At 54.2% G+C, this 26,145-nt stretch overlaps 1 protein-coding gene across 2 annotated transcripts in view; it reads right to left on the bottom strand.

Moving 5' to 3' along the window:
• Positions 1-26,143, bottom strand: part of LOC144730674 (SPRY domain-containing SOCS box protein 4-like) — a 29,822-nt gene extending 3,679 nt beyond the window's left edge. The window contains exons 1-3 of one of the 2 annotated variants that reach the window (XM_078611350.1): positions 25,837-26,143; positions 2,935-4,528; positions 803-1,235 (exon numbers count right to left, since the gene is read on the bottom strand). In XM_078611350.1, the coding sequence (XP_078467476.1) occupies positions 803-1,235; positions 2,935-3,216 (715 nt within the window). In that variant the 5' untranslated portion in view covers positions 3,217-4,528; positions 25,837-26,143. The other variant, XM_078611351.1, reaches the window with a different exon arrangement.
• Positions 26,144-26,145: the final 2 nt, after the last annotated feature.

The raw sequence follows: 26,145 nt of genomic DNA, 5'->3' as shown, positions 1-26,145 counted from the left end.
GCTCACTATTCAGTCCACACGCACACACTTGCACACGCACGCACGCACCAGCACTGTCAGTTTACATTCTTAGGCAACTCTGGTCGCAACCAGCTGCACGGAATGTGGCTTCTCTGTGTCTTTGGCTCATGTGTGTGACTGTGTGTGTATGTGTGTGTGTGCTATTGGGCAGTAGGAGGCAGTCATCCCTCAACAACAATTGAGGACAGAGAAGCGACAGTAGCAACAGCAAGACTAAAATTCAGCAAGTTGACACAGTGGGGATCACAGGAGGTCCATCTGCCAGCCATCACAGGCAGTTAACCCATGGAACCTGGGTCTGTCTCGTGACCTCCTGACAGCAAGCCTTCGACACTTCAAGAAATCTTAGAGTGCACCTAGTATGGCACAAGCACCATGGTGATGTCACCATCACTTCGTGAATGGAGGATGTTTTTATCTGCAGTGTGTGCTGGTGGTGTGCAGTGGCTCACCCACTATACTGCGAACCCCGCAGACCGAGTTCGATTCCCACTCATGGCCGATTTCAGCGGCGATTATCTGAACCGATCCTGGGCCTTCTCTAGGTCGGCTCAGCCTTAAATGAGTACCTGGTGCGGTGTGTACATTTAATCACCGGCACACAAAGGTGGCCGGGCGCCATCCCCTCGTGCGCCACGTCGGCCTTCGTGGATGCTCGCTAAGAGCACTTGCCCCGAAGCAACCTTCGCCATCAATGTGTAGAATGTAAATAATAAAACTAACGGGCGGACACACCGCGCCAACTCCTTGGCGCACGCGTCTCTCCAGCGACGCGACTCACGGTCCAGGCCGTTGACGTAGCGCATGGTGATCTCGCAGTGGCCCCACACGGCGCTCACGACGGGGTAGAGCTTCTTCCCGCGCAGGCCGCGGAACGCGACGCCCAGGCAGCGGCCGCTGGCCACGAAGCTCAGCGTGCCCTCGTCCATGTCGAGCACGACGAGGAACAGGTCCGGCACCTCGAACGTGCCGAGCGGCGCCGGCGCGTCCGGGTAGGCGCGCCCGCCGCCGTCGGCCCGGTTCCTGCAGTCGTGCAGGAGCCTGTTGCGGCCCAGGTCCCAGCCCCAGGAGTCGGCGGTGGAGCCGGTGAGCGCCGCGTAGCCGACCGAGTGGAGCGGCGCATCGGACGTGGCGACGCCGACCACAGCGTGCGTGCCGCGCTGGCGGCTCGGCCAGCGGATCTCCCACACGTGCAGGCCGCGCGTGTAGCCCACCTGGGCGACACGGGCGACGCACGCACGCACGCGGGGAGGAGTTACAAGTTTATTCAGCAATCTCGTCATGGTGGTCATCGTTGTCACCATTGTGTTGAACGTTGTCGTCTATCATCATTCAGATTTTCCATCATTGTCATCATTTTCACAATCATTATCAAAGTCTAGGTCACCAACTTTATCGTCATCGTTAGCCCAAAACTCCCGTAAATAACGTGACTTCTGTGTTAACACCCCGACTCTGAACCCCTCCCCCCGTCTCTCCGCCCACTGTGAGAACAGACTCCGCTCCGTGCAGCGGCAGCAGCGTCGAGACCCTGATGCAGCCTCTCTTCCTCCCCAATCATCATCTCTCCTGACCCCTTCGCTCACGTTTCTCTGTTTCTTTCCAATCCTTTTCCTCTCATTTCCCATGTTTTTCTCTTTTCTCTTCCCATTCCCATCACATTGTATCCTTGACTCGGCAATGCAGAGACTGGCACGTTTGTTCGCGTGATAACTTTTTAGTCTGTACATATGTTGAACTTCTTTTGCATCGTACATAGCCAACCCTGCTATTCGGGAGGTGCAGGGTTTGCGACACGTTTTACTCGCACGACCTGACACAAAAATCTATGATGAATCCCTGTGCCACCACTCTCCTTAATAGGCGATGACAAAATGGGCTATTTTATCCGGACTAACCGGGGTCTCTCTCCGCCTCGATGAACAGGCACAGAGCGCGCGCACGGCGCGTGGTCCATACGGCAAACGCGCGTATTTGAATTATGCATGTTAAACACAGTGGCAATGACGTGCAGAAGAGAAAGATAAAAAATCGAAGGCTCGGGGTACGGAGGGGGCTGGCGTCTAAGTGCACGATGCAATATTAATGCCGGAGAAGAAGCGCCGCCGTGCCGGCCTCACCGCGCCGCCGTGCCGGCCTCACCGCACACACCCAATCAAATCGTGGAGCGCGAATTTGTGGCCAGAGCCACCGAGAGACGTCTGGCCGGAATGGGATCTCACGGGCACACACAGGTTCTCACCGGCACACTCAACTGTTTGTTTCATTGACAAGCATGGCTCACTGTGGTGGTCACTTGCACAGATGTTTGATTTAATTATTCAGCAGTGGCGGCATTATCAATTTACAGATTTATTTAATTCATTAAAAATAAATAAAATACTCGTCACTAATCATGTACAGTACCATTAATAATGCGGTGGAGTGCTGGTTCAGTGGTTAGTGCACTGCACTATGAAGCAGACTACCCGAGTTCGATTCCCGACCACGGCTAACCCACACTGACCGGCCTGCTGAAGCACGGTCAGACAAACTGCGTGACCGACATGGCAAGGGGACAGGCGTTCAGCCGGCAGTGGGTAGATCATGGCCGGCGAGAATGATGATGAACTGGTGCCGATGTCCCTGTATCCCAGGTTCCCATGGCCCCTTCGTCATTTGCCATGCTCCCTTCCCCCTGAGCTCGAGTGATTCTCATGGACTTGTGCCTCTCACTTTGCCTCCCCGTCCCCTCTCTGTCCCCGTCCCCTCTCTGTCCCAGTCCCCCTCTCTGTCCCAGTCCCCTCTCTGTCCCAGTCCCCTCTCTGTCCCAGTCCCCTCTCTGTCCCAGTCCCCTCTCTGTCCCAGTCCCCTCTCTCTCCCAGTCCCCTCTCTGTCCCAGTCCCCCCCTGTCTCCCCGTGCACCCCTCTCACCTTGCCACGGATGGCGTCCGTGCTCTGCGCGACGGGGTGCCGGTGGAAAGTCAGGGGGTCGTCGTCCTTGACGAACACGTTGAGCGAGCGGTCCTCGGGGTTCCACGCGTGCCTCAGCGCCACCTCCGGCGGCGCCGGCGGCAGCTCCAGCAGGGAGTCGAGGCGCGCCGGCCAGAAGAGGTCGGGCGCGCGAGCCGAGGCGGCGCCGCCACCGCCGTGGCCCCGACGAGCTGGGTCCGGGGCCTCGGCCGCTTTCGCTCCGCCCGCCACCTTCTGGCCCATGGCCCGCTCGCTCCGGGGCTTCCCGTAGCGCACCACCGGCACCGCCACGGCCACGACCGGCGTCAGCGCTGCCGGCAACACCAGTGTCGAGAGCCGATACAACAACGCCGCTGCCGCCAATGCCACCGACACTCCTACCGTCGATACCGCTGCCAATCCCACCACCGATCCTGATACCACCGCTACTACCGGTGCTACCGCTATTGCCACCACCGCTACTGCTACCACTACTGCCGATGCTCGTGCTACCTCAAACCGTGCTATCGCTGACAGTACTCCCACGACACTAGGAGCACTAGCACTGCCAGTAATTATGTAATTATAAATCCTTTATTTAGCCGGCAAAGGCTCAATGAGTCTTATGGTTCTTTTCAGGGGGATCCTGCATTGCGACGTTTCGCCCTGGAGCTGAGATGCAGAGACACCGACGCGGGCCGCACTCTACCGCTGCGCGACGAACGATGCCAACCGGCTAGAGGCGTCTTCCGCGGCCGAGATCAGGGTCGCCTTCTGGACCAAACTGCTGCAGGGCAATATTCAGCGTTCAGGCGGTGAGACACTCAACCGCTGCGAGGTGACGCTCCGTGTCTTTCTGCAACTCCTGGACGGACTCAGATGTATTTTATCGGCAATTGTTTTCTGTTCTAAAACCAGGGCCCCTTGTCAAAGCATATTGCACTGTTTGTGTCTGGCTCTGACCTGGTCGTGAATGCATCGGATATTTTAGTTGTGCCACTCGTGACTTGCTAGATTTTTTGGATTGTTTTGGTTTTAAGCTTCAAGGGGCTTGAAGCCGCGCTCTTTGTTGCTGTCGTAGCGTAACAGTTTAAATCCACCGCGGTCGCCCGCCCACTCGGATTCCTCCACCGACTCCGGCGCTCAGTCATCCGCTCTGCGATCCAGAGTGAGCAAAGATTGCCGCTTGCTCGCCGTGGCAGGACGCGAGGATTCCTGAACTCATCGCCAGACCGATGGCCTCGCCAGCACAGAAAGGGGGCGGCACTTGGAGCAGGGACCCCGACGAGTCAACAACTCGAGTTAAACGCCAACGAGGGGGCACTGCGGCGACGATGACAAGGGGAGCTGTCGATCCTCTGCCGTCGTTTGGTGCCTGCGGCTACAGCAACGAAGAGCCCTGACCCCCGAGGAGGCCCGGCGTGGGAGGCCCCACGGAAGCAGCCATGTTGGCGGTCGCGGCCGTTCCGGGTAAGGGGCCGCTCCCGTGGAGTTTCTCCCAGAAAGGAGAGCGGAATCTCAACGGAGGCGACGATGTTTATCTCCAGCAGGGGCAGCCTCTTGTCCGCTTCATATGCTGTGAAACGCACACAGAGCGAGCGAATGCCACGGTGTGAGACTTTGGGGGCTGCGATTGCGCGATCGTTCTGTGTGAACCGCGCTCTCTCTTTATGCGGGATCAGGGTCAACGATGAATCAACAACAAACACCGCCTGCTGCCAGGTGGACGTTGCAGTCCCCGCGATGTCCTGCAAGAGACCACAGTGTAACCGTCAATACAATTCAGTACAACGTGGACTAATGTCGCGTCCACGTGTGACCACACCTCGAGACGCTGTGCAGAAACAGTGGACATTATTGTTTCAGAGGGACGCAGTCGAGTCGTCCGGTGGGGGTGGGGGGGAATAAGGAAGGTCTTGAGCCTGTAATTGAAAAGGTGGAAGCAGCCGACAGCACAGATGGCTGGGGTAAAGGAGTTGCAGAGCATAGGAGCGGCAAAATAGAATAAGCGACTTCCCACCGAGCGAAGGCTGACTGGGAGATTGACGGAGAGCGTCGGCTGCTGGAGCAGAGAGTGCGTGCAGGGGAGTGGAGCGGCACACGGGGGGAGAGGCAGAGCGGCGCGAGTCCGTGGATGATCTTGCGGACGTCATCGTCTGCCAACCGACTGTGCTCAACCCACTCCTACTGCCGGGTGGGCAGAGGCGGCAGTCGATTCATCATCAACCACCACCATCATCCTGGTCACCAGCGTCGTATGCCTCTTCACCTCCAAACCTCCAACGACATGTCACGACTGTGTGTGCGCGTCTGTTGCACGCCCACTGCGTGCGAGGCCCAACTCGGCTCACTATTCTCCCGCCTCTCCTCTCGCTTCCGCCGGGCCTGGACTCCAAGCCAGTGCACGTGCACTCCGCGGCCACGGTTCAACGCTGCCCAAAACGCCCGACTCTGTCCCCCCAAACCCCAGCCCCCCCCCCCCTCCTCGTTCAAATCACGTCCACTCACCCCCCATGAAGGGAAAACAGATTGAAAACAAGAAATTCAAGCTGAGGTTGTGACTCCTGGAAAACAGAGTGGCTGGCGCAAGCAGTTTAAAAAAAGGCACACCCGGTTTCATTTGCTCAATAGATTATATCAATTTACAGTCAACAGTGCGCGCACGTACGCACACGTGCGCAACACGTGTGCGTACGTGCACACATGTGTGCATACACGTGCGAAATACAGCCCCGGCGCCAGAGTCTCTATCTGTGAGCCCCAGTTGCACTACACTTCTGTGTTGCTGGTAACTTAAACATTTTTAAGTAAATTAGTTTTCAGTGTAACCGTCTTCTCCGCAAGTGTTTGTCATGCTGACAAACGCCAAACCACCCGACGCATTCGGATCTCTCTTCGAACAAATCAGCGACACATTTGGCCAACGGCGAAGCGAAGGTCCCCGATGGAAGGTCAGGACTCTGGTCTGTGGCCGACGGCCTTCTCCCACAAGTGGGGGGCAGCACTGCCTCCGATGTCACGACATTCAGATACCACTCTCGACGAGTTAACACGTTTAATATCTATCACTTTAATAATTACAAGCTCCGCATAGCCACGTAAAACAGTAGTTTAGTACGTTAGCCTATGAGGATTCTGGACCAATGTTTTACAGCGGCATTTGTTAAACAGACCAGACTCTGCTGATGAGAATCGGAGAGTTGAAAACAGTTCAGGATTTGCTGCTTACACAAAGGTTACTGGACAACACAGCTCCAAAGTGACCAACAGGCTGACAGTCATGAATGCTATTCTAGTTTTATTTTGTTTGTGGTAATACAGACCCTTTCCTGTTTATATTATAACTTATTACCCACAATCCAACACAGACATTCCTTTTAGCCCGTGTTTTGAGGATGTCGTGCCGCTGTCTCCATCGCCAGCAACGGCACAAATCGCCCAGCTGGCACGGTGAAAACGAAACACACGAAGTGTAACCGAGAATGGCCAAACAGCCGAATGCGGAAAGATTACAAAACAAACTACTCATTTGGGAGTACCCAGAGCAGACACGTTGCCCTCGACTGCAGAAACTTGGCAGGACCCTCCTGAAAAGTGGCTCGAGACTCGGTGAGGCTTTCCATGGCGAAGGAGCGCAGTCAAATAAAATCAGAATTAATCAGAACTTCGTGTTCATTGAAAAATGTCTCCCTGTGCTTGGCCGCATGCTCTGTAAGCCACGACCTCTGTGGGTCACGACCTCTGTGGGTCACGACCTCTGTGGGTCACGACCTCTGTAGGCCACGACCTCTGTGAGCCACGACCTCTGTGAGCCACGACCTATGTGACTCACGACCTCTGTGAGCCACGACTTCTGTGGGTCACGACCTCTGTGGGTCACGACCTCTGTGGGTCACGACCTCTGTGGGTCACGACCTCTGTGGGTCACGACCTCTGACTCACGACCTCTGTGAGCCACGACCTCTGTGAGCCACGACCTCTAAGTCACAACCTCTGCACATGATGGTCAGCACCGCTGGGTTTCTCCGTCCGCTGCTGTTTTTTCTTCTTGCGCCTTCTCAAGTCAAAACGAACGTTGATTCACAAATCAGACAGGAAAACGTCTTCCCTCATTTGAGATTTGCATTTGTCCATCAAACCGTCAAGCAATCGGGTTGTTTGATGATCCAGCACCGGCTAATTCACTCCGGCCACTTGCTCGCCGAGGGTCAGTCACCTCCTTATCCCTCTTCTATCACTACTGCCATGGTTACCATTGCCGTGAACTTCACTCCTCGTTTCCTCCGCCTGTGTTGGGGACTCGGTCGACCAGACTGACAGTTTTGTCTCAACCACTACACTCAGTAACAAAAGCCCATTGACCCACTCATCCACTCACCACACTGCAGGTCACAACAGCCCACTCACCCACTCATCCGCTCACCACACTGCAGGTCACAACAGCTCAGTTATTCATCCACACACTCACCCATCACGTATATATATGCATGTGTTGAACTTCTTTCACACCATACGTAACCAACCATGCTAATCACTTCTTCCCTCACACTGCTGCACTTTCAAATTCCCTGCCATCGCCTCTTGTCCCAAACTCTTAAATAATAATCATAATAGCCTTGCTCAATTCCACAAACGTGTCAACTCTTGTCTATTACAGCTCTGGTCGTGCCGTTTGTTGTCGGCCACATAACGGTTCGGGCCTTCAGGACAGTGCTTGCCGTAGGCTGTTGCCATCGCAGGACGCGGTCCTCTGGAAGCCCAGGAGAGATTTCTGTAATAAATGGGCCAATCGGCCGTCAGCGGAGAGCGAAGCGAAAACGAGAGATGGAGGAGGGGTGGAGGGCGGCGGCGTTGGGGTCACGCAAGGGTCATCGGCGATGCGGGGCAGAGCGAGGGGGGAGGAGGCGTTTTTCTCCCCGTTTATATTTTCTGAAAATGACGCGCCAGCTCGTGGCGCGGGAAGAATCACGACGAGGCTCACCCATCGGACGGCAGTCCGACTCATCATGTTGCATCTGCAAGTTGCACAGAGTGTTACAAAAAAATAACAAAACTACAAATCGCCACAAACTAAATAAACTAAAAGTGACGCCCAGGGCAATCAGCCTGTGGGTTCCTTTTGGACCAATAACCAATAATCATTTCCGGCAACATTAGTTTGGCAGCGGTGCGCAAGCGCAACTCAACGCGACTCCCCGGCAACCATGGGACACGTTGAGCCAACGTCGGAGCAACATCGGTCCGACGGATCCAACCGCACGCGGACGCGGCCCAGCGCTGCAAGTCAACCGGGTCGCCGCCTTCTCGTCATCGACGCAGACTGACGACAGAAAACAAATACAGTAGGTTCACAATTCTGTCAATGGCCCTTATTCAGAGTGACTCTTAGTTTATTCCGAAGTACTCGGAATAATAACAGCAGACTCCTCTTTACCTTGTTCTGGTTCATCAGTTTACTCCCCCGCCTCCTCCCATGAAGACGGCTTTCATACGGCCAAAACAAAACCCTCAAACAACAAACGTCACCCTCGACATGAACGATGGGGCCCCAAATCTAACTCGTGGCCGCAGAGTCCTGATGATCCTTAAGGATCGTATTGGAACTCAATCAGCTCGTTGCTGTTGCAACCGTAACATTTGAGCTGTGCCATCTTGCCATGCGGTGGCTAAAAGGAAGCGAGTTGGCACAGTGGAGGGAGCGCGGGTGGTGCATCTGGCAGTCATCTCAGTCAGCCAACCCGTAACACCTGGGTCATTCCCATAACCTCCTGCCAAGCAATCCTTCGACACATCAAGTGACAGCCTCAAAGCGCACCTAGCTTAGTACCCAGCACTGTGGCGACATCACCTCCATTTAGTGTTGAATGTTGGCGGTTGTTGTGTGTGTGTGTGCAGGTATATATTACCACTCGGGAAACCAAGGTGGCCATGGGTGGTGCTGGCCACCCACCCCCTCGTGTGATGTGCCGGCCTTCATAGGTGCTCGATAACAGCACTTGCCCCAAAAGTTTGTTAATGCTATACAGGGGATACTTGTTTGTATATCTTATGGGGGAGTGGTGGTGCAGTAGCTAGAAAACTGCACTATGTACCCAAGCGACCCAAGTTCGATTCCCGGCCACGGCTAACATGAGTGGGGGATTCTATTTGTACCAGTCCTGGGTCTCCCCTAGGTCTACTCAGCACTGGGGAGACAAAGGCAACCGGGAATGGAGTTGGCCACGCCACCCTTCCGTGTGTCGTGCGGGCCTTGGAAATCGCTGCCCACCCAGCAGTACATCCCACCAGCCGATGAAGTCTGGGCCTGCAGGCGGGGGAAAGGTGGTGGGGGGGAGAGGTGGTGGCGGTGGTGGGGGGGGGGCTGATCCCTGTGGCTCGTGCACACGGCCAAGATTTGCACACTAAACATACCACGATCGCCACCCGCCGAGCTTAAAGGTCAAGAAGGAATTGGTTGAAGGCCCTGACAGGATGGGCAGATTGTGTAGTACGGCGGGAGGGTGGGGTGGGAGTGGGGGATAACAGAGTCCAAGTGGTCGTGTCACCGTCTCTCCAGGTGTCACAGTTCCTTGTTGCGTCAGTGAAGCACACGGGCCGTCACGGATACACGATTGTGTCGCCGTCACGCACAGTCACGTTGCAGCCCCGTGTCGAGCCATTCAAAAAAAGCACTGCCACCCTGCGTGCCACTTCCCCAAATCGACCGTGCCAAAACACGATTGTGTCACTGCCGCACTGCGTGTCACTGCCCAGCATTGTTGGTCTCAGATGCGTGAGTGTCCAGGGGTCAGGGTCAGGAGAGCCCCTCCCCCCGTGGGGGACGAGGCCTCGGTGAGGGCCGGGCACAGTAAACAGTGCGGGGCATTTATCAGCTTCCGTGTTTATTCTCAACTTGTTTAAAAATCCATTCAGTCTAATATTCGCACACTCGAGACAAAGATCCCCCGTATAGCCCTTGACGGTCCAGGCAAGTGTTTTTAGCGACCGGCTTTGAAAGTCAACATGTCACATTTCGGCCAGTCGTGGCCGCTACCACGCCCAGCCACGGTTGTCTTTGCAAGGCCGCTGACGGTTTACACACACTGCGCCAAGCGCCCATCTGAGTCCGTGTCGAACGGGTTCAGATATTCGTCACCGACGTTGGCTGTGTGAGCGGTAATCAAACTCGGGCGGCCTCGTTCATTGCACGCACTGTGCACACGCGCACACTCACCCACTTGCGCACCCACCCACCTACCCGCACACCCACACAAGCACACCCACCCACCTACCCAGCCACCTACCCGCACACCCACACAAGCACACCCACCCACGCACGTTTTACGATCCGCGGGACGACGGCACTCGGCAGAGCAATCGGCAGGCAAGAGCAGCCCCCTAATGGCTCTATACACGTACAGTGCATCACGCGTGGCGTTCGGTGGCCAAATCCGGATCGATGGAACCCGCCGACTCCGATATCACCCAATCGGTGGTCACTCCGTCGTCGATGCGCCGACACCAGCGCCGTGCCCACAGGCGTCTGCCTCCACAATTCTCCACTGCTAGATGAGCGTCGGTGGCGCTCAACTCGGGCTCCACGTCCAGAGCCTGCGGTGGGAATTCACATTCTTACGACGAGGCCCAAAGTCTTCCCGCGACACAGCTCCTGTTGCGTTTCCCCTACGCCGAGCGGCGATGCCTCGATAGCCAGCGAGTGCTAATAACCCTTGAACAAGATGGGACGACACACGAGTCGCAGCACAGGTCGATTCAAGAATCCATTGTCCTGCCACCTTCTAGCCACCTCGCACCGATGGTCTGTGAAAAGTAAGCCACTTGTTTAAAGTGCCAAATATCTGTTACATCATAAAATAGTTGGATGTACATTCTGGTTAAAACGGGACATATTCATCATTACCACTGCCTGATATCTGTTGTGAAGAACGTCAGCCTCCTGCGTAGTTTTCCGTTGTAACGCAGTGCACTGGGGTGCTCTTTGGTGTTGATGCTCCACTGCCAATGCATTTGCCACATCTTTTTTTATTTCGCTTCCAGGGAGGTGAGACTTCATCTGAAAAATGTCACCGCGAAGATAAACAAATGTGTAATAAAAAGGTCAACATGTCAGCGATGAGAGGTGGTGTCGTGGCATTTCATGTCAATATTGGGAGCGGGGCGGTGACATTGGCTGAGATTAGGCTCGTACGGATGTCATGGTGTTTTACCGATTTCCCCACGAGGTCGCAGCGCAACGAGCAGGCATCGGCAGCCCTGAACCCTGCCTGACCCAGGCAGGATGAGCGAAGATGAGTGGGGGTGAGCAGTGATGAGAGTGGCCTTGACCCTTTACGTGAGACCCACGCGACCGGATCACGGAGCCAAGACATCGCTCAGGGTCGGCGCTCTGCGATAGCCGCTTCCGTTCCCCTCAACGAGCAGCGTCGCACCGCTGCGCGCGAGATCCACTCGGATCCTCCGTGTCGCGACGCCGAGGGCACGGTCAGAGTAAAACTGCGGTGGCGACGCTCGTCCCCGCTCTCAGCCCGGCAACGGGTGTAAAAATTACACATTTCCAGGCACCACAGGACGAGCATTTGAATCCTAACCCTAAACGTTCTCGAAGACTGACGAAACGCACCATGCGTGCGTGACCCCTGGCGCTGTGAGCGCGTGACTGAACATCGACGAGCGGAGCGTTATAAATGACTCACGACACGAGGGGGGAGGCTGCGACGCGGTGGTCGGTGCACCGTGGCGTGAACCCGGCAAGACCGAGTTCAGTTCCCAGCCGAGTTCAATTCCCAGCCGCGGCTAATGTCGGTGACGCGCGATATCTGAACCGTTCCTAGGGTCTCCTCCCCTTCGCCAACCCGCACTGACCAACGGGGTTAAGTATGGTCATACAACCCCCACAAACTGAGATGGCATTGGGGGACCTCCATCCATTAAGGCCTTGGCAAAGGGCTGTAAAATCTAAAACTCATTTTTATTATCACTCTGTGCAGTACAAGTTTAGGTCATTCTCTCCGTTAACTTCTAAATAATGTTGCGGCAGTCAGCAAATAACTTCTCTACGCTGATCTTCACTCCCCTCTCGCTTACAATCTCATCGATCAGGGTTCACTGCCAGTAAAGAAACGCACCACTTGGACCACTCATAAAGCCACTGAACGCAACTGCGTCGGAAGCACAGGGTGACACTGCGTGTCAGGGCCGGCGCTGCTCCGTACCCGATTTGATAGCGCGTGCGGATCCCTCTCCCGCACGCCACTGTGCTCAATGAATGATACATTGGCCGCGTTTGTTCACGTGACCACGTTTTTCTTTTACCTGCCTGTGTCGGGTGGAGGAAGGTGCACGACACAACCTTGGCATTTTACTCGCGCGACGATCCGACCCAAAAATCGATTTTGCCTGCAACAAAGAATCCTGAGTGTTAAATTAAGTGGCTGAAATATTGCACCATGCTGTAAGATTTTAGACAGGTTAACGTCAGCGTGATTTCCTGCTCAAATGAGCATTGAGGCATCGGTGCTCAACTTCTGCTTACAGCCACGACCCAGTGGTGGAAACCGCACATTCTTAAGCTCGGGGAGAGTCTCTCCAGAGGCCAAGGACGATTGACATCCACACAAAGTGGCACTCCTGTTGTCACCCCGGACCCTCGACAGGAGCTGCCTCAATGCCCTCTTTGGCTAAAGCCGCGTTCCATTACTCAAGAGAACAACCACGTGCTGCGATAACAAAACCTATTAACTATTACAGCGTCTGCTACCACAGCTGATTGAGGGCAATACAAATCGTAACATTGCACTTGAGGCCATCAACTTCTTGTCAACCACTGCACCGTTGTGAACACCTCTTCGAGCACAAATATATTTTTACAGCCCTTCATCGATCCACTGCTGGATGAAGGCCTGCCCACACCGTGTCTGTCTTGGGGGTTGCTTGACCATACTTCACCAGGCTGGTCGGCGCACGTTGAAGCGTGACCCCAGGACCAGTTCAGATGTCACTCGCCACTGATGTTAACCGGGGCTGGGTTCGTTGCATAGTCCGCTAACCACAGCGTCGCCACTGGCCACCACCCTCTTCTGGTACAGTAGATCGCTTGGCAAATATTCGCATCGGGTGCTAAGGTGTTGAGAATTCTTGCCACGAACACCGAACACCTGGGGACAGGGCAGAGATTGTTTCATAGGCACCACTGCTGATGAGACTCAACATGTCAAAGCCAGGAAAGAGTTGTCCTGCTTAAACCGAGTTTGCATGCAAGGTGGCCAAAAGAAGGCCATTCAGCGATAGATAACTACACAAGGCGAGTGGTCTGGTCTTGTGTTTGTATTTTCTCTGCGCACTCCACTGCCTCACGTGTCTGGCACTCATTCATGGAATTGGGCCCTCCTGAGTCTTCATACAAGGTGAGACTCTTCTCCTAGATAAAGTTCACTACTGATACGATTACGAGATTCAACAATTGCAAGTGAAAAACAGAATAACGCCCACAGGGTGATGCGCTGAAATGGTACTCTGACAGTCTGTTAAACTCTAATTCGCAGACGAAAACAGGATTTGTCTCAATCAATGATTCACTGTACTCTACGTTCCAGAGCTCCCTGGTGCTTTGTTGTGTCCTCACACGGCCTCGAGCAGTCGGGAACGGTAGCGTGGCGGTCCATGCACTGCGCTACGAACTCGGCGTCCCGAGTTCGATCCTGGCCAACAGCGGTGAGACGATCATCTAAACCAGTGCTGGGCCTCCCCGAAGTTGACTCGGCCTCAAATGAGTAACTGGTGCGGCGGCGTGGAAACGTCTCCAACTGTGGAGACCATGGTGGCCGGGCGTGGTGCAGGCCACCCACCGTTACGGCCTTCGTAGGTGCTACTTGCGAACAGCCCTTGCCCCCCCAACAGTATTCGTCGAGGGACTGTGTAATTGTTCCCCAAGTGAAATACTCGCAGGGAGGGGGTCTGGGCACCGAGCCTGAACAGCTGGACACGCGGTGTTGTCTGCGGGCTCTCGTGTGTCGCGAGTCGATTGCAGCGACGGGAATCACAAAGGAGCCATGCTGCCCGCCAGAGAGGAACCCCGAGAAGAAGTCACGAGGCTCCGGCGCGTCTCTCCGCTCTGACTACGATGGGGCCCTGAGGCGGCGGAGAACATTCCACATTCCCAGGACGGAATGGGTCGACCAATGGCACCGCCAGTGTGTTGCCTGTCTACCGTTGGTTCTATTTGATCGTACTTCACCACGCTGGTCAGTGGGCATCAGTGAAGGTGGGCACAGTACAATACAATACACAACGCAGCCACACCACAGCCTATAACACCTGTTTTATGCATACGGTGGTCAGCGATCCAAGCACTATGCGGGCTCAACCCCTAGCTCAGCCTTCGAGATCTGCCAAGATCGGAAGCATTCGGAATGATTTGGTCATTGAACGTTTATTTTTTTTAACAGTTCAGGAATTCTAATCATCGCCGACGGCCAAAATGTTCATCTTGCCTTTTTTTCTCCATTAACGAGAAGTCGATAAGCCATGAAGGAAGATGACTAATGGGGTGGTGATTTTACACCACGCAGCGCATCGGAGCCGCTAATGTGCGATGCTCGCGGGGTTCCTCGCCGCGCGACGTCACCGCGGCTCTCGGCGCGGTGATTTATCCGCGATTGTCGACGCCCGCGGTTTGTGTTCAGAAAAACGCCGCGAATCGCAATTCGCACCCACGGTGGCAACTCGTACCCCCCCCCCCGCCCGGGGCCCCCGCGTCCCCGTGAGCCCTGCGGCTGTGGGGACAGCAAGGCAGCACGGAGCGCTCCACGCCAGGGAAGAAGGGGACGATGAGCCAGGAGGGGGGTTCCTGCGCGCAGCTCCCACAATCCTTCACTAGACGCGACCCGGCACGCGCGCTGCTGCACCGCCGTGCAGCGGGGGTGGCGCAATGGTTAGCGCGCTCCGCGCCTGCGTTGTTCCCTCGAGAGAGAATGGCTCTCACCGCACGAACGTGGAATTTCCAGCCCTGGCTCGGTGCCACCAACACCACTTTGTGGTGGCGAGACACGGATCCTTTCCTTCATAATGATGGCCCCCATTTCTAGTACGCAGGCTGTTACACGTGCAAACGTAAATCAATATTCGTGATTAGTGGAACGTTTTATCATTATAACACGGCGGTACAGTGATTAGGCCACTGCACTTTGAACCCAGCCAGCTGGATGTGTTTTTCCTGGCCACGGCTAACATCAGTGGCGAGCGATAACTGAACCGGTCCAGGGCCTCACCCCACATTCAATCCGCACACCGACCACCGTGGTGACGTACAGTCAAACAAACCCTTCATCCTGCCGTGGATTGACATAGCGCCGTGGATTACCGCAGCACAATAACAGTAACAATGATGGGCAAATTCTGCACGCTGTGGGCAATAATATCCCACGAGAGGTCATTGACAGCCAATGCCCTTGATGTCACCGCTGTTTGGCATGGCTTTCTTCCTTTTGCTTCATTCTGTAGCCGGTGCAGAGTTGACACCCACCATTAAAAGGTTTGCTCTTGCACTCTTTGCCACCGCAAATTGGCTGCAGGTTTTTAATTTCATTACAAACTCGGCACGTCCTTCCAGAGCCGCTCTTACACTTCCACCATCTCCACCACCCCCGTGCGGCTTCAGGTCTCACCCCCGCCATGCTCGCACACCGGTGGGCGCTGCCACTGCAGGGCTCCTCTCGGTAATCTACCCGGCCCTCCTCCACCGCGCACACCACGCACACCGCACACGCCACGCACACCGCACGTCCCACCCATCGCAATCTCCTATTCCCGATGGCACCTCGCAGCGCTCTACAGCCATGTTCTAATCCCAACCTCCAAGTTGCTTACCCTAGCCACCTTTTTGTAGTGATGTGTTTACTTTCCCTATACTTTGCACTCCTATCGTGTTGTTTGTATTGTTTGTTGTTGTAACGTTCTGACCCCGTGCCACTATTGGACATCTTTGAAAAAGAGCTTTATAGCTCATCAGATTCCTCCTGCAGTATAAATACAGATTCTGATTCTGACGTGTGCCACACACCCTGCAACCTCCTCTTCCTCGTCGCATCTAAGACGCTTTCTGAGCGCCGCATTCCCTTGCGAGCACCCACGGTGTTTCCCCGAGTCTGCCTGGCACGCCTAGCACGCCTGGCACACGCCACATGCACCGGCTTTCAAAGGCACAATGACAATGATGCCGAACGAATTTTGTGTGCTGCAAGGTCAATGGAAACAGAAAAACATTTCTCTATCAGATAAACATTATATAGTGTGTGCTCGCGAAGCTTGTATATTTAATGCATATTGCATCATTTATAGAAGTGTGCGGGAGGGGTGCATGCCAAGGTGGAGACCGAACATGGAAGGGTACGTGCAAGTGCACTTAGGGGAAGCCACTCAAGAGGCGCTCCGTGGGTGGGGTGAGGAGCGGTGGGGAGCGGTGGGGGGGGCTGTCGGAGGAAGCTGAGGAGGGAGAAAGATGACTTGGAAGCTCAAGGCCTGGGAGCGACCGCACGCGAATACTCAGCGAATGCATCACAAATCCAAAAAACACATCCGATGGTGTGGCAGGCTACCACCACAACCACCACTAACAACTACAACAACAATAAAGTCCGGTTTACGGTGCGCACAAAATTCGTGCAGCGATTTGCGAGCAATCCTTGGCTTTCAATGACTACTTCGTGCATTGCCCCAGGCGAGAGAACGGCCCGCAGAAACGAACGTCGCAGAGCTACATCCGAGACCTCGCTTCAAGGATCTGCCGTACGAGGATCGGGCTGCTCATCTATCAACACGCTGGTTGACAAAGATGGAGTAGTCACCATCCAATAAGATGGAGGGCGCAGACAAATGCCCATGTTCCTTGCCATAGAGATGTTTGTCTCGTGCCAGTCAAACCGATATTTTCATTCACAGAGCTGGAGATGTAACCGAATTAAGTGAAAACCCCAATTTGAACACGAGGGTTTGTTGTGCAGTAATTGGGTGACAGGCTTTATACCATCGACTCGTCGCACTTTAATAAACGGTTAAATCTCAAAAGGCGACTGAAACCTGGATTGTAACCCAGGATCTCAGTGGTGCCAGTTCAGTGGCCTGACCTCTGAGCCACGCGACCTCCTGGACGTTCATTCACGTGTGTGTGTGTGACATTCCCAGCCTGCACATTTACATCGAGATCTTGTCGGGACGCAACGCTCGTACGCTCGCAGCACTGCGCTGCGACTGGGGTGCACCTCCTGTGTGAACGGGGGGCCATGTTGGCAGGTGGCGACACACAAAGGTTTCTGATTGGGGCGCCTTGGGCGTGCCTGAACAAACGCAAGAGTCGAAGAGGAAGTGAGTGAGTGAGCGATACGAGCCCATACACCTGATAATCGAATTACTCACCGCTCAACGAAACGGTTCGAGAAATGAAGGCAACAAAATAAAACACACAAGGGTCCGAAATACAGCGTCCAAAGAGCAGCGCGATTTAATGTATGGACAGACAGGGTGAAGGAGGAGCTGGGGGGTGAGGCCATGGGGCGAGAGAGCAAAGCACGTAAACCCACACGCTATTTTCATGCGAGCTCAGCTGCGTGGCTGAGCCGAGCAGGAGATGGGATTCGTCCTGACGTGTTGCCCTGTGCACCAACTTGTGCGTGCTCGCTCGCTCGCTCGAGCGACCAGTGTGATGGGCTTGGCCGCACGGGGCCGGGGGAGGCGACCGTGGGATGGGGTGTGGTACAGAGCGGCTTGCTGTGGTTGCGAGTAGCCGTGCCACTCATTCAATGGGATTGAGCGCCACAGTGACAAGATGTTAACTACCTCGCCTGGTATGCAGGAGGTCGTGGGTTCGATCCCGACTCTGATGCATGTTCTCCCCCTGGTCGCATGGATATTTCTCCGGATACTCCCGATTTTTCCTTCCACATTTAGAACATGTGTTTAGAGTATTTGCCTGCTATAAATATCCACATGATAAGCCACTTCGTTCAGTTATCATTTGTGGCCAGGTTGCTTATGAAAAAGAGCGAAATAGCTCAGTGGACCTTACCTGGTAAGATAAAAATAGTTGAGAGTTTAGAGTCACCGGCCTGGTGGCTCAGCAGTGGAGCAAGCGGCTCACAACTTAAGGTTATGAGTTCAAATACTGGTTGGGGGTTGACTCAGCCCCATCATCCCTCCGTCTGGGGTCGATAAAATAGATACCACTTAGTGGTGAAGTAAACATCACATTGTGCTATTGAGAGGAACGTGGCTGCACACAGGAAATGAGTGCTGCCTCAATACTCGTTTGGAAGCCACTTCGACAATTTGTGTTTAGCAGCTCTCCCGGCAACAGCATCAGCAGCAGTGTCCCACTGCCGCAAAACTCCTCCATTTTTGCTCAACGGCACCGAAAGTCAATCCTCTCGTCAGCGGTGGCTCTTTAATGCACCGCATGCGGCTCTACCGACGGAGCATAACGGAGGCCGTTACAGGTCTCCCACCCCTGCCCTAGAGGTCCGTCTCGCCCAACGGCAGCAACGCAGCAACAACCTCCACCGCTCCGGAGCACCCGCAAAGCTCTCAGCCCACGGCGGTCGCCCCCGCCACAGCGCAGGGCCACATTTTACAGTCGGGAAATCACGACCCCGTTCCGCAGTGAGGAGCGACTCCGCAGCGGCTGCCTGACGATGCTCAACGTTACGAGTCCCTGCGGCACGGCGCGCGTGGGGATGGAGCGCAGTCGACGGCGTCGCGACGAGCGGGCGCACTCAGGGCGCTCGCAGCGCGATATTTGCTTCTGCCGTGACCTTCCGCTCCTCGCTGGAACATCTTTACTGCTACTCTCACTACGACTATTATCAACTGCTTTTTCATCTTTAGTGCGCGGCCCTAATTTAGAGCGGCAATTTCCACCCAGGGTTAATGCCATCATCACCCGCGTGCTTTCCCCCGCACCAATGCCAATGCACTTCCCCTTGCTTCATCGATCTGCATCGTATAAATATATTTATCAGGCACGCACGCACGCGTATTTCAGTGTCGGTGGGGGGAAACGCGCGCACGCGCACACACGCACGCACGCCCTCCGTGTGGGACGCTTGCCGGGAGGGCCTTACACGGCGTGATTTGTGTCCGCGCATGAATTATGTATCGGCGCGGTGCGGCAAACACCCATTTCGTGATCGATCGACCGGCCGAGCGGGCGAGAGGAGCAACCGAGAGGAGGAGGGCAGCCTCGGCCACGCGAGCTGCGGTGCCGTCGACGCTGTGATCTCGCTCCGTCGGTCGATAAGTCCCCGATTAGGTGCAGGAGAATTGCCACCACTTACACGAATAGCAACGTCTCCTTCCTCTCATTCGTGGACAGTACTCACACGCGCAGCCCCTTGTCACCCCACTGCTGGATGACAGCCTCCTGACGCTGTGTGGCTCATGGGTGGCGGGGGGGGTGGTTTACCATACTTCACTACGCTGGTCAGTGCGGTATGGTTAGGTGGAGATACCAGGACCGATTCAGATATTGCTCGCCACTGATGTTAAGTCATGGCCAGGTATCGAACTCAGGTTGCCGAGGTCATTGCGCAGTGCATTAACCACTATGCCACCGTTCCACCCGCATGTTGAGTTATGTAAACGCTTATATTCTTGGGTCTTTCGGTAAAGTCACGTAAGGAATCCCCCAAGGCGTCCGTATGTCTCACAACAACAAACCGTGGTTCGGTGTAAACCTTGAAAAACATCAAAACTAAACGTTGCCACCAGAGTTGGTGCACACATCCGAGACAGGCGGATCTCGCCCCATGACGTACGACTTCAGGCTCTCCGATTGGCGCTGGGGCTCGTCACAGCCAGCTCCGGGCCTCCCGGGCATCACGCCATGACCGTGGTCACCCGAAACGCAATCAACATCCCTGGGCTGTCGGGCACCGCGTTCGACAGCCACCGCGTGGGAGTTGGCAATGACCCACGCCATGGCAATAGCATGTCCAGCTTTTCACAGCCACGTGCCATCATTTTGGCCCGAGGTGAGAATGTATAACGACCGCGACACCGCCGACTCCACATGCGCTCGCTCCCCCCAACGCTGCGGTCTGAGAGTTCATCGGGGTTCGGTGTAGGAGTCCGGTAACTCTGGATAATGAAGAGGGTGGCGGCAGTGCTATGGGCGAGCTGTTGATGGGTCTCGCTCAATCAAGAGGACTGCAACCAAAGGACTCTAAACGAGCCCGATCCGGTCAGATTTATGGAAAGTCTGCGGGGTGCAACCCGGTCGAGGCTTGCCCAGGCGGTGTAGGTGTGAGGTTGTGAAGAGGCCAGGAGATAGCACGGTGGGTTTATTTTCTGGGTACTCTGGTTTCCTCCCATATGAAGATAAACACTCATAGCTGGAATGGTAATTGGCCAAGCATCCAAATGTAGGAGCAGCGTCCTCCTGAAGAGCGTCTGGAAACCCAGTTATGCTTGCTTGGACAAATAATTTGCATTATGCATGCGTCTCTGCATGTACACACGTGTGTGTGCCTGCATGCAAATGTGTGTTTGTCGTGTGGACCCCTGGGACAATTATGACATAATGGGTTTTATTATCTTCTTGCACATGATGGCAATATGCTCAGGAGCTAAATGCCAATGTTGAGGTCTGCTAGCCACAAGAGAGTTCGTGTAGTCTTGCTATTCCTCTAGTGAAGGAGCGCAGACGACTATATGGTCCACAGTTTGGGCTGCATTTCCCACAGTCACAGTGGGCTGCATTTATTTTTTCATTTGTAAAGGAGACGTGTACATTGGCTTGTTGATGTTCTGATGTGGTTGATGATTCCACCACCAGTGTCCTTTGAGGAATGTCAAAGCCAGGAGGTGCGACGTTTTGGTATCGAATGAGATGTTTATTCTGGACGTCCACGTTCTATTCTGTTGGCCAGCAGCATTCGTCTGGATCTGGGTGAAACTCAAGGATGATCACAGCGTGCTCCCAGAAGGGAGATCGGTGTGATTAGTCGACGGCGAGGTACACCATTGAGGTCTTGTTTGACGGGTAGGTTGTTGTTGGCAAGAAAACTTTAAACTCCCTTGCAGTGTGCTTGTGTCCGCAGATATTTTCTGGTAGAATGTTCGCCAAAACAGGGAGCCAGGGAGTTGGTGTCAGTTTCAGTGTTCCGGTTATGATGCGCACTGCGTTATTTGACTGTGCCTCTGGCAGCTTTGTGTACGAGCTCCCGCGCCTGGCTTGAGCGCAGTGACTCTGCCACCGAGTAGATCGGTGAGAGGGCGGCAGTTTGCAGCACACCAGCTGAGGATCGCCAGGTCGTTCCTGCAAGTTTCTGCAGCAGGGCGAATCCTGATTTGGTCTTTTCACGGATCTATTTTTTGTGGGGCTAAATAGTCCGGCTTTCTATCGTAGGTAACACTGATGAAATTCTTGTCTCAACAGTGTATAGGTTATAAGAAGGATCTTTGTCATTCCATATTTGTGTAAATGGGGAGAAGCGTGGCAGATTGTGCACTACCACGATCCTAATGCCCTGGGTTAGATCCCTGGCAACGGTCAACATCTGTGGCAAGATGTATTTGAATCTGACTTTGGGTCCCACGAGATTGACTCCTTATGAACATCAGAACTGGAAAACAAATAGTGGCCCCTTTTTTTTCCTTGTCGGCCTCACTAGGTGCTCACTATGAGCACTAGCTTGACGTCTGTAAGGTTAGCGGGGGTCTGTGTGTGTGTGAAAGGTGTGTGCAGTGTGTGGGGGAGTGATGGGCGAAACGCGGCAACCCAAGTCAAACTCCCAGCAGTGGTTAACATCCACGGTGAACGATATAAAAACCGGTACTGGACTTCCCTAAGGTCGACTCAGCCTCATGAGTACCCGGTGCTGTGTGTGCACACGTCAATACTGTGGAAACAAACTTAGCCAGACGTGGCGCTCGCTAACAGCATTTGTCCCAACAGTCTATGTACGATGCACGGGAGATTTGTGTTTTTGTTGTGCAGTGTACGATGTGATCAGTTCCTTGAGTGCACAGGGAAAACCCCAGTGGCAAGGTTCTTTCAGGAGAGTCCTGAGTCGCATTGAGCCATAACGTTCAGAGGTGTGTGCACGTTTGAACTAAGCACCATTTGCATGTGTGCTGGCACATCCTCGTACATATGCTGCACAGGTGTGTGCACGCACACGTGTGTGCAGAGCAAGCAGCTCGTGATGACACGCTGACAGCGTGGCGCTCGCCACGTCCACGCTGCCCGCCTACACCGACTGCATTGACCAGAGCAGCGAAGTATGGTGCCGCCACCCCCACGGCCGTTGTGATGTGGTGAAGTGCATTTACAAAAGTGCAAATGCACTGTGTTAAAATACTGAATGGCAACAACGTTAAATGGTCCACGTATACACGTACACACACAACTTAGATATTTTACGTGAATGTATCCCCCCACCACACATGCTAATTTTGCATAATTTTCTGATTTCTCCCCAGTAAACGTTGGGTCTACGTTGTTATCATATGGTTGAAAACGTGGGACCAACGTTGGCCCAACCTTCCATGTTCACTGGGTGCACATCAGCAGGCGTGGTGGTGGCCGCTTTAAACACCGGCGCTGGTGAATAACGAAGAGGTCCCAACCGTGGGCCGTGAAACTGAAAAACAAAACCCCACTGCCACTTGCAGTGAGGTGGCCGGGAAGACGTCAGCACAGCGGGTGGGATTCTTGCACCCATCTGTGCGGCCCCACTAGAGCACCATCTTCTCATATGGGGGCTGGGGGGTCCTCACGAATCTTCTTTGCCACTCATTCAATATCACCGAGACTAACATCCCAAGGCAGGACCCTCCTCCCAATGAGAGTGTTGAGACTCGTTAAGGCTTTGCCGAGTGAATAATTATTAAACATTATGCAGCATTGTACTTTGCACCTATAACATACGTGATAGATGCGTGTATCGTACGTATACCATGCTGACCACTCCTGTATGGCGCTGAGTCCTGGGTCACGTACCGTCGTCACCTGAGTCTCCTCGAGCGTTTCCATCAGCGCTGCCTCCGCACAATCTTCAACCTTCACTGGAGTGACTTCGTCGCCAACACTGAAGTCCTCGAGTCAGCGGAGGTCACCAGCATCGAGGCCATGGTCCTCAAGATACAGCTTCGTTGAGCAGGGCACATCGCCAGGATGGAGAACCACCGCTTACCTAAGATTGTGCTGTATGGGGAACTGTCCTCTGGCCATCGCGACATAGGGGCACCACGAAAGCGATACAAAGACTCCCTGAAGACGTCCCTCACTGCTTGCTGCATCGATCACCGTCAGTGGGCAACACAAGCAGCTGATCACAACTCCTGGCGGCACACAGTCCACCAGGCCACCTCCTTCTTCGAAGAAACCCGCAAGGCCCGTATGGAGGACAAAAGGAGGAGGAAGAACCGTGACCCCTCGGCACCCATCCCAGATCAGACCTATACTTGCAGCCGTTGTGGCAGGACCTGCTTGTCCCGCATAGATAGGCCTCGTCAGCCACCAGCGTGCCTGCAGAAGACGTGGATGTCCTTCCTAGATCTTCGTTCGCGAAGCCAAGCCATGATGATGATGACGACGTATACCATAGATTCGTATACCATAGACTCGTAGATGTCCTGTAGGATGCGTGTGCATGCTGTCTGTAGTCAACTGAATGTAGAGAGGGCGCTACAATCGCAATCGCCACGTGTGTGATGAACAAGAGACGCAATCAGGACGCCATTCCCCTCGTACGCAGTGTACACGTTGTGTACACATAGGTGTACAGTACAACACACTTGTAAACATGTTAAATCAGCTGCTACAGGATCAATGCTGACAGTGAATAATGCAGTATGTAGACTGTAGCACGCTATTATAAAAACGTGCATTACATAAGCTTCTCTCTCGTACTCACTGCGGTACATGACACCAATATCGTCCCTTAATAATTCACAACCCTTTTTATTATTCACTTTTGGATGAATGCCTCCCCACGCGGCACCGTCAGTCGACACGTAATGACAGAAGCGAGTAATCATTCGCTAAGTGCCTGTGCCAGGCTAGGTGCACCAAGAGTATACAATGCACGTGCACGCGGTGTACACGTGTGTAGAGAATGTGTACACGTGCTTACACGACACACAACGAATACAGTGCACCACGAATACAGTACACACGAATACAGTACGCACTGTACAGTACACCGGGGATACAGTACACCGTGGGTACAGTACACCACATGGTGGTACAGTGTACAGTTGCTGTGCCCCCCTCGATTAATCGTTACAGTGTCCTGCGCGGACAGTAGACACTCCGCAGTGTATGGATTTACACTGTGCATAACACACACTGTACACATAACACACACACACACTGTACACATAATATACAGGACAGGATACTCAAACTAATGGGGATGTACGGTACACAATATACCCCACACGGTACACGCACAGTATGTACTGCATGCTGTACACACACAGTGAACACACACAGTTAACACACATACTACAGTGTACACACACAGTGAACACACACAGTAAACACACACACTACAATGTACACAAAACACTTAACAGAGTCCACACACAACATGTGTTGTAGTGCACACAGCACACACGCACAGCTGGTACGCACGGTACACCGACATGTAAACATTACACACAGCACAGTGTGTGTGTAACACATCACACACACAGTACACACACACAGTACACACCACAGTACACACCACAGTACACACCACAGTACACACCACAGTACACACCACAGTACACACCACAGTACACACACAACACAGTACACACACAACACAGTACACATACACAGTACACACACAACACAGTACACACACAGCACACAACACAGTACACACACAACACAGTACACACACACACAGTACACACACAACACAGTACACACACAACACAGTACACACACAACACAGTACACATACACACACACAACACAGTACACACAGTACAGGCTCTATACTGTACATCAGATACACAATACGGTGTACACACCGAGAACACAAGCACCAACTCTACAATGCCTACACATGTCATACAATGCAGTACACATACCGAGTACGCACATACACTACACACCGCGCACACACGCAAACAGTACTCGCATTATTATACAACGCAAACCACATAGCACAAACAATACAACACACACCACACCATACACTCTCCCATTAGGGGAAGAGTACCAACCACACTCACCACACGGTACACACACGGTACACACACCACACGTTCCTCTCTACCATTAGGATAACACAATACACAGCACACACACCACACGGTACACACAGCACACAATCACACACACCACACGGTACACACAGCACACAATCACACACACCACACGGTACACACAGCACACGCTCACACACCACACGGTACACACACTCACACACCACACAGTACACACACTCACACACCACACACGGTACTCTCCCCATTAGGATAGCCACACAACAATGAAGCGACCACCGCTCCGTGCCGCACGCAGCACGGCTGCTGTACTCACCCCGCTGTGTGCTGCTGCTGCAGCAGCAGGCCGTGGTGGTGGTACACGTGGTGGTGGTGTGTACACGTGGTGGTGGTGAGTGGTGGTGGTGAGTAGTGGTGGTGAGTACACGTGGTGGTGAGTGGTGGTGGTGATAGTGGTGAGTGGTGAGTACACGTGGTGGTGGTGATAGTGGTGAGTGGTGGTGAGTGGTGGTGAGTGGTGGTGGTGGCGAGTGGTGAGTGGTGGTGAGTGGTGGTGGTGGCGAGTGGTGGTGGTGGTGAGGTGGTGGTGAGTACGTGGTGGTGGTGAGTGGTGGTGGTGAGTGGTGGTGGTGAGTGGTGGTGGTGAGTGGTGGTGGTGAGTGGTGGTACCTAAACGCGCGCACACGTCGAGGTTGTTGTCGTCGTTAGGTCCGCTCGCCCGACTGAATGGACATCTCAAGAGGGCAGCGCTGGGCAAGCGGTGGGGGCTGGGGGGCAGCGATGGGGCAGAGCAGGGCAGGGCTGGGCTGGGGGCAGGGCTGGGGCTGGGCTGGGGGTAGAAGAGACGGGGGCAGAGTGGGGGGCAGAGCGGTGGGGAGAAGAGACGGGGCAAGGGGCAGGCCGGAGCAGAGGAGAGCAGCAGCGTCTGTTCCGCTTTGAACGAGCGCGCGCGTGTGTTGATGTGTGTGTTGATGTGTG

Source organism: Lampetra planeri, chromosome 36, assembly GCF_965212315.1.
Source record: "Lampetra planeri chromosome 36, kcLamPlan1.2.h2, whole genome shotgun sequence".
NCBI lineage: Eukaryota > Metazoa > Chordata > Hyperoartia > Petromyzontiformes > Petromyzontidae > Lampetra > Lampetra planeri.
This window is presented reverse-complemented; position numbering and strand designations above follow the sequence as displayed.